Source organism: Zingiber officinale, chromosome 1B, assembly GCF_018446385.1.
Source record: "Zingiber officinale cultivar Zhangliang chromosome 1B, Zo_v1.1, whole genome shotgun sequence".
Classification (NCBI taxonomy): Eukaryota; Viridiplantae; Streptophyta; class Magnoliopsida; order Zingiberales; family Zingiberaceae; genus Zingiber; species Zingiber officinale.
Genome location: NC_055986.1, coordinates 59,976,665 through 59,994,590, shown reverse-complemented (window position 1 = coordinate 59,994,590; position 17,926 = coordinate 59,976,665). Strand labels below are relative to the sequence as shown.

The window sequence follows — 17,926 nt, the reverse complement described above, 5'->3', positions numbered from 1 at the left end:
GGCCTAAATTGAGCTCACTTGCCATTGATTTGCAATATTGGTCTTTATTTTCCATAGTATTCTCAACTAGTTAGGGATGCCAACATACTTTTTGAGTCTGCTCCACTCCAACCAGATCTAAATCTAAAAATTACCTCACTAACTGTGACAAGCCAATACTCTTTTAGATTTCCTACTCAATGTATCTACCACTATATTAACTTTTTTAGGTAGCGGATAATATAATAAAGTGGTTGCCTTTTAGGAATTACATCCCCTTTGCTTAAGATTCAATCCTTTTCATGTGCATAGATACTTAACTCATACGATCACTTAATATTTTAAAGCTAATCCCATAGAGATAGGGTTTCTATATCCTAAGGCAAAAATAATAGCTTCTAACTTTAAATCATGAATAAGATAATTCTTTTGGCAAGAAGCATAAGCTACCATGCTGCATTAATGAAGTATCTAGTCTTTGAATAGATGTATCCCCATATAAAGAATGAATCCATCCTCTCTAGAAGGAATAACACACGAGCAATCACTCCTTGAGCTCTTGGAAGAGTAAATTTGATCTCTTTCTTAATCAACTAGGTCAAGGGTGTAGTGATGTGAGAAAATTCTAATAATAGCTAGTTTGACCAAGGAAATTATGAATCTACTACATTGATGTTGGCTATTCACATTTCATAACCACTTTAATTTTCTATTGGTCTAATGAAATTCCAGTGCTAGAAATCCCACAGAAGTAAGCCAAAGTCACATTTATTGACTTTCCATATAACCTCATACCCCCTTTGACAAAGAATATGTTAATATATTATTAATAAGAACAATTAGAAAAACAATCTAAGTACTCTAAAAATGCCAACTTATTAAATTCATAAAGGTTGAAGGAGCATTGGTAAGCCTAAATGAAATTACCAAAAACTCATAACATCTATATCGAGTATGGAAGATGGTCTTTTAAACCCTTGTCTAACAACTCTTGGAGTTTGACCTTAGTTCTCCGAAGTGCCATCCGATATGAGACTTTTGATATTGGAGAACATCTGAAAGATGTACTAAGCTTTCCACATCGGGACTCACCAAGGATAGAAGATACCCGCCATTTCCTCGAGTTAATAACTGTTGAGAGTGTCGAGATAATAGATATCTCATAGTCTTTAATTCCAACGAGCTCCCATGGTGGCTGCTGGTCTAATATTCACCACTTCGACTCGACAATCAACAGTAGTATGCTATCTAGCACCTGTTGTAGATCCAATGCAAGGACATGACCATCGAAGTCTAGGGACAACTCTTAACCGCCTGTCACATCAACACTCCATGTGATCGTATCGACATTGCTAATCCACAAGATCTGGGAAATCTCCCAATATTATATATGAACTTGAGAAATAAAGGAATGTGAGCCACTAATATCTATTAATATACCTCGGATAACTGAGCCTTCAACTTGTTGTGCTTTCTCACAAGTCACAGGGCACACACGTCTTGATGGACCTTTTGAGACTCTGTTCTTGGAGAGGTTGATATGGTTACTGATAGGTTGGAGGTGGTAGGTATTACTTTTGTGGTGGAGGTGATGGATACTAATGGGGTGAAGGTAACAAATATTATACCAAATAAATTAGCATAGCCTTCTTTTTCCATTTTCTGATTTTGTGATTTTCGAATATTGGTTATGTTAATTTATTATATATTAGTATGAGTATGAGGTATACATTACAAGGGTACATGTAACAATATCTAAGTTCATAGGAATTATAAAAGGTAAAGAAATCTAACAATAGGTATTTATTAAAGAGTAATTTATAATATCCATTTTAATTTTTAGAATAACCCTTCCTATGATAATCCCCATTTAAAATCTTCATATGCACATAAAATATTAATTATTTAACACCCAATAACTTATTTTGTTTAAAAAACCCATTTTTCTATTTGAATTATTATGTTAATCTTCATAAATAATCATTTTGTATTTCTATTCATGTACAAAACAACATGTAAAGAGATCAAAGGATAGATTTATCAACCTCTATGTACAACAAAAATCTCTGAGTGCATATGAGCATGCTTCATTTGAATTTGTATCTACAAATACAATATGAAAATAATCAAAAAATTAACTAAATTTTTAAGTCGGTGGATCAAATTTTGATTCTACGATGTTGATATAATCTCAATTTCTAGATGAGACACTACAATCAAATGACAATTTTTTTTTTCCATCCTACACTAGATATGCCAACCCAAAACAAAAACATAATGAAATAAAATTTACCTTTTCCCTCAATTGACGAAACTAGAGAGATTGAATAGATATCAAACTTTTGACACCCATCATGTAGACTCTAAGCAAGTTAAAAAGATATCACACACACACCTAAAATGTGACAATTACCAAAATCATCTATAATTCAAAATTTAAAAGATAAATTAATTTCTAATTTGCATCATTCTTATCTTAACTCAAGGCAAGTCGTGACATCTTCAATTAAGGCATTCTTTTCAACATGGAAGTAACAATAACAATGGATAAGAAATTAAGACATCCTTATCCATCATCTTATTCTTTGAACATTCCTTCCAATGGATAAGAAATTAATATACTTATTCTTTCTTCTGAACTTTGACTTTATTTTCTTCCTTGTAAGTCACTATTTCCAACAAATAAAGAATGATCTCAATTTGAAATAGGGCAATGGTAATGTCCACACATTCACAATTGCAATAAGGCGTAAAAGTGGCAGTGTCAAGAATGAATCTGTAGAAGCACAAACAAAGTCAAACATATAAAGATGAATGCTCAAAATTTCTCCCTGCAAATTAGCATATTTTCGAACTTGAAAATATAACTAGTGTTTAGTTAAGCTAGCAAATTAAATAAGAATTCATCAAATTCAATTTTCCTTGTAATGTGAGTAAATAAATTGAGCATGAAGATTTCTAAACTAAATGACGTGAAAGGAAACTAACTCAGTAGATAGATGAAAAAACAGATACCAATTACATCTTAGTTGATTAACTTAAAGTGTTATCTTGCACTCTTTGTTCATGATCCTCGTTGTTTAGTTGTTTAGGTTCCTCGGGCTTCTCTCTAAACGACATGAATAAATTATAATTTGTGAGCCTAAGTTCCAAGCAATGTCAAGTTGATTGTTTGTTTAAAGAGGTCAATAGAAGATTCTTCTAAAATATCATTAAGGGGCTCATCTATGGTGTTCTTACGGGGCTTTTCAATTTGTCATCTTAGGACTTATCCTAAGGACTTTCCATAAGTTGAGTTATTAGGAAGTGCTTTTGAGCCTAATTCATCAATTTTAACCAAAAGTTCTTTGATTGAAGGTGACGTAAATGTTTTGGATGTCTCTCAGTTTCATTCACTTGGGAAAATTGTTTTCTATTTATATCCTTATTTGACAGTCATCTCTTAAAATATGGTAGAACATATTTTCCCATTGATTTTTTGTTTCATTTCATACTAGTGTAATGGGTTTTGTGCCTATCATGTGATGTGTGGTTTTGGACGATTTGCAAAACTCTCTAGTGGTTCCAATGAGCTTATCATTGACAAATTGTACTTTGTTCAATGGAGGCCTATTATTCAATTAAAATATTGTTCAACGTTATTGGTACGTGAGTTTACAACATTGTTTGTGCTAATATTTTTGTGCATGCTTTTTTTTTTAAATTATCACAAGATGCAGTTAAATAAGTTATGTGAATGGTCAAAATTCTTCAAATTTAAGTGAAGGGCTTAGAGCGTAGTCTTTAAATTCGGTTCTAATTTTTGAATATGTTTTTCAACAATTTTAATCTACAACTAGTTATTCATTTGGTCCAAATTTCTTAGACATTCTTTTGCTGATTCTTTATCACCGACTGATCCTTTTACTGAAATTAAAGCAAGTGGGATTAGTTGTCATGGGTTCTTTATACATTTAAATGGTTATTTAAATTTATCTTCTACTTGGTTCATTCTCATGTCCTCATCTGGGTCACCCTATTCCTTGTTTGAAATTTGACTTGTACTGTAGTCATATGTAATATGCTTTTATTTGCCAGCAATTTCTCATTTGTTAAAATATTTTTCTACTTGCTGAGGTTTCAACAATCATTTCTCATTTGCTAACACATTTTTTCTATTTGCTGTGGTTTCAACAATGTTAGGGTTGATATACGTTATATATCTTGTAGGTTATAGCAGATAAGTTAAGTTTTGTGCATGATGGGAATTCACAATCGACTCCCAGTTTTAAAGGTAAACTGGTTGAGAAAGATTGGCCAAATGCTGATTTCTTCATGCCTACCTATTGTTCTGTATACATACTAGCTTCTGTTGGTTAATTAACATTTTTTTTTCCTTTTTTTTTCTTAATTGAAATTTTTATGCTCCCATTTTTGGTGTCCTTTTTGTGTTCTATTTTGCATGAAGCAAAATTTTTCTTTTTATTGTAATTATAAGATGATGCATTGATTTATGCTTCTAGTCAGTCTTTTTTTTGGCTTGTAATATTAGTATGCCTAACTTTCTCATAGATTTGTAACTTTGTAACACAGATTAATGGATTATCTCTTCAAACTTAGCTTTAACCATATTTTTATTTATTCTTCGTGGTTGACATGGCATGGTTGTAGGTGTTCTTCATATAACAATTTTGATAAGCAGAATTATATTAAATTCATGATTGCAATTATCTGTTTTTTTTTTTAAAATTTTTATTTAGTGTTGTAGATCTTGTGTCATGCTATTAGAGGGTTTCCTCTCTGATAGGCATGGCATGCCCCTCCCCTATGGCAATGACGAGACAGTTTGTCAAGACACTTGCTAAGTACAGTTTGTCAAGACACTTGCTAAGTCAATCAACTATTCCAGGAACACATAGGTGTTCTAATAGGAAATTAAAAAAATGCCATAAAAGTCCCAACTCTCATTAAAGTCGTACATTACTTACAACAAATAAATGTTAACACAGGAAGATATATAAAGAACTCTAACTTAAGGAAACAAGATCAGCTTTGAAAACTTAGCAGGTGAATTAGTGTGATGAATTGAAATAAGATAAACAACAAAGAATATATCATGTAATATCATGCAAAGAATTGTAATATGAATAACTACAATTTGCAAAACCAGAAAGCACACAATCACTACCTGCAGAGCCATGCAATTGGTATCCAATGGGTGAGGCCTTGCACTCACCCTTTCTATGATAGAGAGTGGTGCCCACATATGCTCCAACAAGTGCACGACTATCGAAGGTAGCTCGGGCATGTTGTGTCTTACACATAACTAGGACTTCACCTCGATATCAAGTCCTCTAGACCTATTGAGCCCATTTGCCAAGTGTCAAGTCCTTGATCCACCTGAACTTTCCTGCCTGGCTTCCATGATCTGCTAAGACTTCCTTGCTAAACTATCTACAAACGAAGAGGAACAAAGCTTCACGTGCTCATGTTAATGACATCCAATGGTAATGACTGAAGTGTTGTAGGGCATCCCATGACAAATAATGACAATGGGTGATGATCCAAAGTAACAACGTAGTATTTGATTGAACAATAGTGAAGAATGGGACAGTGATGAAGATCACATTAATTAAGAGGGGCTTGTGGTTGCAAGGGCTTCAACTAATTTGCGAGGATGGGACTGTGGAGTTGCCTTAAAGAGAGATTAGTGAGTTCCAAGTGGGCCACACCGAACAGGAGAAAGGAGAGGAGACTTCATACAATCAGAATAAAGGGAGTAGAGAGAAATAAAGGGGCATTTAAAATCTCCAAAACCTAACTCTATTAAACCTGGTCTGCTGAATTGGTTCAATTAGTTTATGACTGTTTCAGCTATAAAACCTCCAATTGAAATTCGGTTTGAGCGTAAAGAGAGATTAAATTGTTTCCAGCTTAATCACAATCTCAAACAACCAATTTAACTATTAATTAATCCTCAACGGAATCGGAACCACTAAATCAGTTTTCAAAATACTTTGTTCACCTGTAAAACCCTCAATCCTATTAAAACCCAATTATGCCAAATCAGATTTAACTAAATTTTCTGAGTATAACATCTTGTGTGTGATTGGTATAGCAGATCCCACTAGTTGTGCTGGTGCTATTGTGGCCATAGATCATAATGAAAATGCATGTAGCATCTGTTTTCATGTTTGAAATTGTCACATACTGTACTTGGAGTTTTACTGTTACATTATACTATCTTTAAGTTATTTAATTACTTTTTATGTTGGGGAAACCAAAGTGACTTTTCATCTGAGGTTGTTTCCCTGGAACACTTTCCTTTTGTTTCTAGTTTAATTGTTTTACTTGTACTAAGTATTTTTTAAATGGTTCTATTTGTAATAACCCTACTGGTATTTGCAACGATGTTCAGAATTAGCTTTGAACTTTCCATTTGAAATGAAAGGCAAGGAAAATGTTTTCTTGCAATTGCAATGTTTAAGAATAGTTCATCAGTCTCGCATATACTGAAAACCCGTGCTTATCTTGATTGTGAGAAGGTAAGTTGGTTTTCCATAATTAGCCATTTTGCAAGATTGAACCTACTCTGGTTTCATCCATGTTTTGTTTATTAATTTCTTAATTCTACATTTTTTTTTCTTTAGCCAATGCATCGAAGGTGTACTCTCAGAAGTTATGGGATGATCTTGTTCTAAATCCACTTGACTGGTTTGATAATCGAGAAGATAAGCTGAATGGACTGGTATTCACTTTCATATCGCATCCTCATGCTTTTTCATTTCCTACTAAGTCTGTCATATTCACTTGTCTTGCTGTGCAGATACACCCAAAATATCCAGATTTTAAAAACCGAAAGACTTATCAAGGTTTATGGGTAAACAGTGCACCAAGTTGGGTATCAGAGAGGCTGGAAGGATTAGTGTTTGCAAGTAGAGAGAAAGAAAAACTACCCCCTCAGCAAAGTAGTGTGGATCTGTTGAATTTTTGTGCTATTAAAAGTGTGAATTCACTACTTTGTGCTAATTCTATATTTGTTCTTTTCTGTTCATAGGTGAATACCATGGAGAGGCTGGTATATCTAAACAAAAAGAATACACTTTTGCATCATCTATCAAAAATAATGGTGGGTATTGAAATTAAGTTTTGCGCAGCTAGTCAGTCATTTTTTTTTCCTTTTGTTAAATTTGATTGGATAAATGATTTACCCTCAAAAATAATGGTCAGTGTTGCAAGAGAACAATCTATATTTTTATATCCTTGATACTCCAACCTGATGTGTGGGTGCACATACTTCACTTTTTAAAGTAACTTTTGAATATAGGACTTTTTGCATATTAAAGTTGATAGACTATTCACTTATCCAAAAAGTTGAACCTTATATCCTTGATACCATCCACATCATGGAGATATTGCAAACATGTTCTTTTTGCTTCTTCCACATGTTAATGATTTTCCATGATATCATTCCGTGATTTGCTACATATTAACTTGATACTAGCATGGTCTTTATTAGACAAGCAGTTCTTTTCCTTACATTTCTGACGGTTTTCTTTGAATTAGCATTTAGATCAATATAGATTCTCTCTTACAAGCACAACCCTTTAGCAAAAAGGTAGAATCTGCCACCCGAGCGGTCCCACACGGTCTGCCTTACGACGACTGTATGTGAGGAGGTAAATCGAAAAATTATAGTTGACCACTACGGGGGAGGGTTGTTCGTTCGGCTTTGTCGAGAATTGACCCATGCCCATTGTAGGAAGTTCTATCTGCAGTAGCCAACTCAACCTTGTCTCGGGGGTTGATGCTACAATGGTTAATTCCATTATCTGATTTGTTTTATCTTATTGGCTCTTGAACCAACATTGTAACAATAAACAACTTTAAGTGCATGGATCCCCTCCCTCAATCCATTATTCTACTTTGTGGTATCAAAGCATCCTTAGTTACATTAAGAGGGATGAAATCTCTTGTTATTCTTTCATAGTAAATAATCAATATCTAATCTTTTTTGCATGGTTTCCCATTTCCATAATACGTGACTTATTTTTCCTTTTTTTTTTTTTGTGAATTCTTTCCATCTATTTCTATTGTGTCTTGGACTCTGCACATTCACCTGAAGATTCTCACACAGAATATAGTAACTTTGTTTTCATGTTCTTTTACTTTTAGAGGTGATTTAATGTCTTCTCTACTTAGTAACATGACATGTATACCTCAACACTTCTGTCTTCAATGGAATAGCTCAAGTTTGTTCTCATAATATATGCAACAACCGATGATCCTGATACCTCTCTCTAAATTTTGTATTTCCTTTTTACAACATAAGGAATCATTTCATCATATTTGCATTCTTCATAAGGAATCATTTCATCAAATTTGCATTTTTTTTTTATCAACGTTTAAGATTTTTGTCTTATAGGAACTTCTTGTGCATCTACGACTACTATGCTTTTGATTGATCTATTGGGCTTGTTTTCTGGGGAAAAACTGGGATACAAACTAGAAATTTTGAAGAGTTTATTAGAAGATACTATTTTTCATTACCCTATTTACTTTCCTTCCATTTCTGGGATGTAAATAAGCCCTTGAGCATTTTTGCTATTTAGCATCTTTCATGCTGTGTCAACTTTGTAGTTATAAGCTTCCAGTTTGAAAAAAAAATCAAAATCAAAATCTAAATCTAAATAAAGGCTGTCTCATAATTGTAATATTTTCTGTATAGTGCTTATTCTCGAAAATTGCTCATTTATTATTTAAGGAGAGAAATTCCAAACCAAATCAAACCTAAATAGTATGAAATATTGAAATTGAGAAGATCCCCTAAATAGTTGAAGCAAATCATAGCTTTTGATAAACCGTTGGGTCTGTAGCTTATGTTTTTTGTTTATTTTCTTAACTTTTCACTTTAAGTTCTCACCCACAGAAACTTCATGGAAGAACCTAATCGATAATCCAAAGGACTGGTGGGACAACAGATCAACGAAGGTATAACCATCAATTAATATGATATTTGTTGTCACATTAAACCTTTATTTATTATATATATATATTTGTAGCCAAAGAAGACATATCCTGATTTTAAGCACAAGGAGACTGGCGAAGCTTTGTGGCTTAGTTCTTTCAACACTCCTGACTGGGTTTTGTCAAAGCTGCCCCCAGTGGAGACAACATCGTAGGCAGAAATGGTTCTCAGTGTTTTGTCTCTTTATTTTTTAAATTATTAAAAGAGCGTCCCACATATAATTTGTTATTTCCAATTCTGTGTTCCACTATTTAAAGTAGCTTTAGTGAAAGTTACATCATCTTTGGAAGCTACTCAAAGGTGCCAAGTTTGCAAGGTCAGATGGTTTTTGGAGTTGTAGTCAGTTGTGCCTATGAACTCAAATAAATTAGCTTTCTTTTGACATAATATATTAAACGCAAATGTTAGTTGAGAGGATCATCATATTCTGTGTGCCTAGATAAATATGTATGGTCGTAATAGTTTAGTTCTACAATTAGCCTTGAAGGTATATGGTTCATATTTATTTCTTTCACGTGCAAACAGAATTTTGAGTGAATTATGGTTACAAACAATACGTCAAATACTTGGAATCCAAAATCCAAAATTAATTTTTCTCTGATTTTTTTTTTTAGTTACTGCCGCAACATACATTTTCTTATAAAAAATTAATTAGGCAACTCATGCAGACAGCACCGAATTTGGACCATCAATTTAGTCTAATTATCAGGGTAAATAAAAAAGAGTTTATGGTGGATTGTTTAGAAGCTCAGTATTTTATATGATTGCGTATCTTATTGAGATTAAAAATTATTATAAATATATTATAGTTAGGGATCGGACTGTGAATATTTTGATGATAACTTGATGTCCTTCCGTTGTATCAAATTATTGGGACAAAATGTTGAATCAGGTAATATTAAACTTGGGACGACTGATTCGACTTCATAGGAAGGTAATTTAGAAAGCGTTCACGGTAGACGATTTAAAAATCTAACATCCTTTTGTTGTGCCTTTTATTTAGAGAAATTTTTTTATAAATATGTCATAATTAAAAATTAAACAATAGATATCTGAGTGATAATTTGATATCTTATCATTGCATCCTAATCTCGAGAGCTCCACATGCATATTAACATCTCCCAAATGAGAGATGTCCACATGCATATTAACATCTCCCATTTGGATTAAATCTTTTCATCGACAATGACTCCTTAGCACTCAGTGGATAAACGACATCCACAATGGAGGCTTTTTCTAGCTTGTTCGTTCATTTATATCTTTCGTACATGTCATCAAAAATTAAGAACCCACTTCTAAATCTCTCTTTTCAGTTTTGGTGGGGGTCACAACAAAAAGCTAAATAACCCATCCACGGTTGAAGATGACCTTAAGATTCAGTGGAGAAGTCCAACTGAATTTGCATATAGAGTCAGTGTCTCAATTGTTGCAATATTTGTCAATATATGTATTCTAGAAAAGACACCAAACATTCTCTATATGAGCCTCTGTTAAGGCAACGCACTCTATTTCGGTAATTGAAAGTACAACTATATTCTATAATTTTGAAACCAACTAGTTGCAGTACAACCTTGACTAATCTAGTAGTAGTCATTTTGCCATCCATATCACCACCCATATTAGCATCAATATATTGATGTTAAGTCAAGATAAATACCTCCTTTATGTGTTAGTCACTATTCTAAAGGCTAGTAGCCGCTCGTGATTTACCTCATCCGTGTTGGTCCTGAGACGAGTTGACGGGGGCGCTGGGGGCGAGCGTATTCGTCTTTTTTTTTGCCACAATCAACAGATTGATGTTACTTGAACGGGCTAGTGAATATACTGGGGTGAGCAAATTATCTTTTGCATCCCATCAACAGATTGATGTTCATAAATTATGCATATTTTTAAGCATTATTCATCGCATATTTATTTATATTTCATGAGTATGATCCATATTATTGCACCATATTTCATAATGATATTAGCACTTGTACTCTTTTAGTTCGGAGATATACTCTTTTTGTATTTTGATTGATAGGATACTTTTTGAAGCAAAAATGAAGCTTATTGGATGTTGGGTGAGTTTAAAAAGAAAGAAGTCAAGACATAGCCGTGCCTCAATGACACGACCATGTCTTATGGTTGTGTCTCAAAGGAATGACCATGTATTTAAGAGGAGTACAGCTTGTGCCATGATTTAGCTATGCCCATGGGGCATAGTCGTGCCTTGCTCCCAGCTAGCCTCATAGTTCGGTCGTGCCTTAGTTACAGTATGTCCCACGTGTTGGAGAGCTTGATGGATGCGTGCATTGTACACATTTCCCAAAAGCGCAGTGAAAGACAAATAATAATTCAACTAATTATTATAACACAAACATACATGATACAATATGCCAGACATAATCACGATATAAAATTTTACGACAATAAATTATACCTGTGAGTTCGTTATCGAACCTTGTAGATGTTGTTCCCTTGGCGACCGACTAGAGGGGGGTAAATAGCTTGCACAATAAAAACAAACCCTTCTCGAATTTATAGCTATATTAACATAAACACTTATACAAATAAAAAACTAATCAAAGAAGGAAGAGGCTCAGAGATTTTACTTGATTACAATTGGAGAGGTTGTTAATCCAAGGAAGATGAAAAACTCACTAAACGATCTCCTTTAGGCGGAGAGCCTCTTACAGTAGTTGAAATATTCAATTACAGAACAAGACTGAAAAGGAATCAATTACAAGTATTGTTCTACCTTCTGGAACCAGGGTTGTATTTATAGCCCTACTAGGGGCGCTTGGAGGGGAATAAACTTTTATCCCCGTCGCAACAGCTCGCGACACCTGGTGCTTGGATGAAATTCTTGGTTCGGGCACCTGGAAGGGTTCCTGGCGTTCGGACTGTGCAAATAAGGCTCCTCCTGGGTGAGGCGCCCAGAGGGCGCTCAACAGATCGGGCGCTCAGACGGTCCGGGTCTTTCGCTCCGGTTCTGCTCACATTGGTCCTGATCTTCCACTTCGATTCCACTCGCTTGGGTGATTTCGGCCATCCGGAATAGGGCTCACTCGAACCCAATTTCTGGCCTTCTCTAGCAAACTTCTACTTCGGCTTCTTCGCCCCTCGGAGAACGCCGTGCGCCTCCTTCTTGTCCGCTTGCGTACTCTTTCGCAGCACCTCGTATCTCGAATGCACCGAGCCCGTTGGCTCTCTCCCATGCCATCCTTCTCACTAACTACGTCTTTCGCTCGACTTCCTGTGTTCCTAAGTTCCTGCACACTTAGACACAGGGGTTAAATACCAACAAGATCTAACCTCACTTGGTTGATCACATCAAAATTAGATTGGGGTACTAACAATATCCCCCTTTTTGATATGAACAATCCAAGTTAAGTTAGGGAAAAAGCATAAACCAATAGTAACAAAGTAAATTTTTGAAAGTAATAATGTGCAAAAAAATTATGAAAATTAATAGCAAAAAATACCCTCCCCTAAACTTAATTTTCACTTATCTCCTTTTGATCACATTAAAAATGAGTTTCTAAAAAAAAATCTAAAACAAGGTTTAAGGGAAAAAACTATGAAAACTTAAAAAAATCGAGTCTTATAACAAATTAAAATTTTTTTTACTAAGGGTTGAGTAGACATAAAATTTTTCACAAAAAAAATCTTTTCCAAAAATATGATAATTTTTCACAAAAAAAATAGTAAAATAAGTGATGAAATTTTATTTTTAAAAAAATTATCTTCTAAATAATTTCTAACAATTTTTTTGAAAGCATTTTTTTAAAATTAATTGTTTCATAGTTAGTAATTAAATATTTATTTCAGTAATTCACTTCTAGACTATGGCGAGATACTAGACCTTATCCTTGTTCTTGTTCTTGCTCTTCAATTTAGGGCAGTTGTCTTTCATGCGCCCTTCTTCATTACAGTGGTAGCATCTTATTTTTCATTTTCTTCTTGTACCCTGCACTTGATTAAAATTTTTAGTTTTAAATAACTTTTTAAATATTCTTACCATGAGTGTCATTTCGTTATCATCGAGAGAAGATTCAGAATCTCGTTCGTCCGTCTTTGCCTTTAAGGCAATGTTGTGCTTTGGCTCCTTCTTCAGATCTACACATCTTGTTTCATGGACTTCAAATGTTGAAAATAATTCTTCTAAATTACTTAATTCTAAATCCTTAGATATATAATAAGCATCTACTAATGATGCCCATTCAGTATTCCTAGGAAATGAGTTAAGAGCGTACCTTAGCAAATCTTGGTTGCTTACCTTTTCTCCGAGATTAGAGAGTCCGGTGATGAGTTCCTGTATTCTTGAGTGAAGGTGTACAACTTTTTGTGGCAGATCCCGTCTCGCGAGTTTTGCCTCAGAGGTCCTTGGCAGACTCGTAGGCTCCGATTTAGTTAACTTCTTGTGGCAGTAAGATGCTCAGCGGATGGAATTCTACTTTGCCGTTTGCCACGAAGTCGGCTTACTCCTTCGTCCATTGGTATTCTTCTTTACCCTCAAGTGCTATAAAATCAAATTTTATTATTAAAAGTAAATCGAAATCAATCTTAAAGAATACTTCCATCTTTTTCTTTCAGCTCGCGAATTCCCCCTCAAACTTCGATGGGTTGATGCTCGGTCCGGCCATCTCTTGTGCTTTGTTCGATAGTTAGTTCTCTTGAAGCTGTTGGGCTCTGATACCTGTTGGTCCCTTGGTGACAAACTAGGGGGGGTGAATAGCCTGTACAATAAAAATAAACCTTTTTCGACTTTATAGCTATATTAATATAAGCACTTGTACAAATAAAAAACTAATCAAAGAAGGAAGAGGCTTAGAGATTTTACTTGGTTACAACTGGGGAGGTTGTTAATCCAAGGAAGATAAAAAGCTCACTAAACAATCTCCTTCAGGTAGAGAAGCCTCTTACAGTAGTTGAAGCACTCAATTACAGAACAAGACTAAAAAGGAATCAATTACAAGTGTTGTTCTACCTTTTGGGACTAGGGCTGTATTTATAGACATAGTCGGTGCGCCTAGAAGGGTTCTAGGTGCCAGGAGGGGGAAACTTTTATTCCTGTCGCAACGGCTCGTGACACCTGACGTTTGGATGAAATTCCTAGTTCAGGCACTTGGAAGGGTTCCAGGCGCCCGAACCGTGCAGATAAGGCTCCCCTGGGCGAGGCTCCTAGGGGTGTCCAATTGATCCAGGTGCCCGGAACTAAAAGCCTGGTTGACTTTTTGGTCCGGGTCTTTTGCTCCGAGTCCACTTTCATTTGTCCGGATCTTCCGCTCTGATTCTACTCGCTTGGGTGATTTCGGCCATTCGGAATAGGGCACACCCGAACCCAAATTCCGGCCTTCTCGAGCAAACTTCCGCTTCGGTTTCTTGTCGCTTGGAGAAGGCCGCACGACTTCTTCTCATCTGCCTGCATACTCTTTCGCAGCACCTCGTACCTCGGACGCACCTAGCCTATCGACTCTCTTCCGTGCCATCCTTTTCGCTAGCTGCATATTTTGCTCGACTTCCTATGCTCCTAAGTTCCTGCATACTTAGACACAGGGGTTAAATACCAACAGGACCTAACCTCACTTGGTTGATCACACCAAAACTACCTTGGGTACTAACAGTATAGAGCGTTTCTAGCCTCACAAGGCTAGCCTTCATCAAAATCAACTATCGAGCCTAATCAGACTTACCTCTACTAGTATCCATATCGAGTTATCCTGAAAGCGACTTCGCTAAGTCATGAGTTTTTCATTTCTGATCGGTACTAGCCAAGCACGAAAACAAGTGATTCGAGAGGGGAACCTAAGGCTCTACTTGGTGCCCGGCGGCTTAAGGTAATCTGGCAGCACCAAATGAGGTGGCGGCGCCTAATGGTGATGATGCCGATCGATGGTGGTGTTGAATAATAGTGATGATCAGTATCAACGCCAAATAACGATGGCACTGATCGGTATCGACATCGAATAGTGGTGTCACCACCTCATTTGGTGGCGACAACCATTCTTTGTGGTCGACAACAAGAGGGAGAGAACAAAAATCTAACCTTTAGGTTTTGATTCAATTCCTTAATTTTTCTCTTCAATCTATATCAATATATAGATCTCCTATCGAGTTTGATTAATGAATCCAAACCCATTACTATTAACCCAAAGTCCAAACCATTAGCCATAAGTTTGGTTCTAAACCAAACCATATTGATTCAAAACCAGACCACTTGGCTCAATAACCATACATCTTTTAATTAAAACCAAACCAATTTGGTTTATAATTCAACCAAAAAGGGTTCAATTCCTCTTCAACAGATGTGGCCCATCCGCACTTAAGTTTTAATAAAATATCTTCCATATTTATTCGTCATCTGGTCCAACTAGACTCAATCTCTCTTGATTTGAGAATCCAATTTTCAAACTCATTTGAAGTCTTTTGGATAAACTCATAGTACGTGTGACCTCATAGGTTTTCAGTTTATATTGATCATGCATAATTAACTATTAATTATGAATCGATAATAAGTGATACCTAGTAGTACATCATGATCCTTAATTAATAAAAAAAAATAGTAGATTCCAAAACCACTTCTGAACTCTTTAGCAGCTATATTTGTAGGGATCTAGCGTGCTAAACATGCGAAAAGCACAGCAGAAAATTTACTAGATCCTCTCCAGAAGATCCATGCGAAGAAAAAACCATCATATACTAAGTTTGATTAGAGGGTTATGTAGGATTGATGACGTGCTAGAGGGGGGGGTGTGAATAGCACTCATGGCTAATTCGTTCATTTCGTAAACACACACAGAATATGCAGCTGAATAAAGAACATGACAAAAGCAATGCTAATACAATTTCTTTTACTTGGTTCAAAGCCTGTGACGACTCCTACTCAAAGACCCACGATCGTTAATCACTTTCAGTGGGTAATCACTAATAGTTCAAATAAAGATTACAAAACTTGAAGTACAATATAACAAAGTTACCGACAATAATAGAATTAGAAGTCTTTCTTTGGTTGTCGGAGCAACGTTAAAGAGAGCAGCAGTTGTTCGTTCTTGATCTCGGAAATTGTATTGTTGAAGCAAATAGTTGAGCCCTCCTTAAATAGACAAGCAAGGCCTGATCCAGATCCATTGATCTCGGGATCAGGTTTGACTCGTCGCTGATCGGTCGACCGATCCTGCCTGAATCGATCCATCTTCCTATCTAGATTTAGCTTCGGATGAGTCCTCATTCAGTCGACCGATCCCGCCATTCGATCGACAAATCTCGCTATCCTTGCTGGCTTATCTGGTTTGATCTGATCAATCCGACCTGATTTTGGTCACCGTATATCCATTTTTCGGTCGACCGAATCCTAAGTTAGGTCGACCGATCCTTAGGTCGAATCCGTACATCTGGCTGGATATCTATCTATTTGCTTTGGAGGTTCCGTCGACCGATCCTCGGATCGGTCGACTGATCAAGCCCAAGTTCAACCCTGCAAAACTGTTAGTTTCCTGCAAAACAAATTTAGGCAAAATAGCAAATAATATATTAATAACTTGACATCCTTCGGACTGTCCGGTTCTGACTTCAAATTTGCTCCGAAAACCCTAGGTCGAACCGACGCCTACTGTTCCCTCAACGGGGAACGCGTCGCCACCTACTGTAACGCCCTAAAATTCTCAAACTTGCATTAGAATTATTCTATGATTTTCTGGAATTTTTAGATATTTTTCCGGAATTTTCCGAGTAGCGGAAGTAGCAAAAATAATTAGAACCGCAAAATAGCTTAGGCGGGAATCGAACCCGAGACCTATGGCTTACGGATAATTCTAGTAACCGGTGAACCCAGCAGGGCCGTGCTGAAAGAGAGAGGAACCAATTATATTTATATTAGAGTTGGGTTCAATAATCCACTTAATATAAATTAGGAACTTAAGTTGGGTTTGGTTTAATTTGGTTCGGCAGCCTCCTCCTCACAAAAAACCTCACGCAACTCTCCCTCTCCAAAACCTCACCGCCGCCCACACCTCTCCCTCTCCTTCTCTCGGCGCCCTAGCCCAAGGTCCATAGATTCATCTTTCGGCGACGACTCCAACACGAAAGAGGTTATTCTCCGCGAGAGGAACGCGAAGACGTGATCGGATCGTCGAGAAGGTCATCTCCACCGGAATTCTAGCGAATAGAATCATAAGAAATTACGAACAGGAAGTAAGAAACCCCTCACCTGCAGTATAATAGCTATCGTTTGATTTTCTGTGCATCAGTTTAGTTATATGCATAGTTTTTCGACACGTAGGGTGTATTTAACCCTCCTCGCAGGTTTAGGGATTTAGTGAGTACCTTTAGATGGGCCGGACACGTCTTTTCTCCTTCAGTTGGAGGTTTAGATGCTGTCGGGTGCCTAAAGGTAATCTCCCTAATAGAGAGGGGAGTTAAAGCACACTAGGTGTTCGATTAAATAACTAGCTTAGAAAAATGCGACTTAGGCATTTTTATTAGCACAGTTGAATGCAATCTAGAAGCATCAAAATTAGTAAATCAGTTAGTCTAGCTTATATGGGACTACGGTCCAATGGGTGGGCTCCCCCAGTCGCCTCTAGGTTCAGACAACCTAGCTCTAGGTTCAGATAACCTAGAAACAGCAATTTAGAACAGTTTAGCTATACTCAGTATTTTACTTTTCAGTTGGCACTGTACTGGATTAGATATCCATTGGGCTGGGCTCCCACAGTCGGTCCCTAGGTTTAGATAACCTAGTAGCTCTACTAAATTCGGGACTTGCAACCCCGGGTCTAGTTAGAGACGCGCGCACAGCAAGTACAGTTGCCAGGGCCCATCAGCAGCATGTTTAGTATTTTCACTTACTATATGTATATGGTTTTCAACCCTTCACAAATTAGTTCGTGAATTCAGTACAGTTCTAGCAGTAGCTCAGCATTAGCGTAGCTCAGTTCTTAGTATCAGCTTAGTTTT

The 17,926-nt window shown here is 36.3% G+C and overlaps 1 protein-coding gene across 3 annotated transcripts in view; it reads left to right on the top strand.

Annotated features, from left to right (window-relative positions):
* LOC121967442 (protein OSB3, chloroplastic/mitochondrial-like) overlaps positions 1-9,409 on the top strand; it is a 40,713-nt gene extending 31,304 nt beyond the window's left edge. Inside the window, exons 3-8 of one of the 3 annotated variants that reach the window (XM_042517688.1) lie at positions 4,189-4,252; positions 6,609-6,706; positions 6,785-6,926; positions 7,016-7,087; positions 8,888-8,949; positions 9,021-9,409. In XM_042517688.1, the coding sequence (XP_042373622.1) occupies positions 4,189-4,252; positions 6,609-6,706; positions 6,785-6,926; positions 7,016-7,087; positions 8,888-8,949; positions 9,021-9,140 (558 nt within the window). In that variant the 3' untranslated portion in view covers positions 9,141-9,409. Of the gene's footprint in view, positions 1-4,188; positions 4,253-6,608; positions 6,927-7,015; positions 7,088-8,873; positions 8,950-9,020 lie in introns of all 3 variants that reach the window. The other 2 variants (XM_042517681.1, XM_042517699.1) reach the window with 2 other exon arrangements.
* The last annotated feature ends 8,517 nt before the right edge of the window (positions 9,410-17,926 follow it).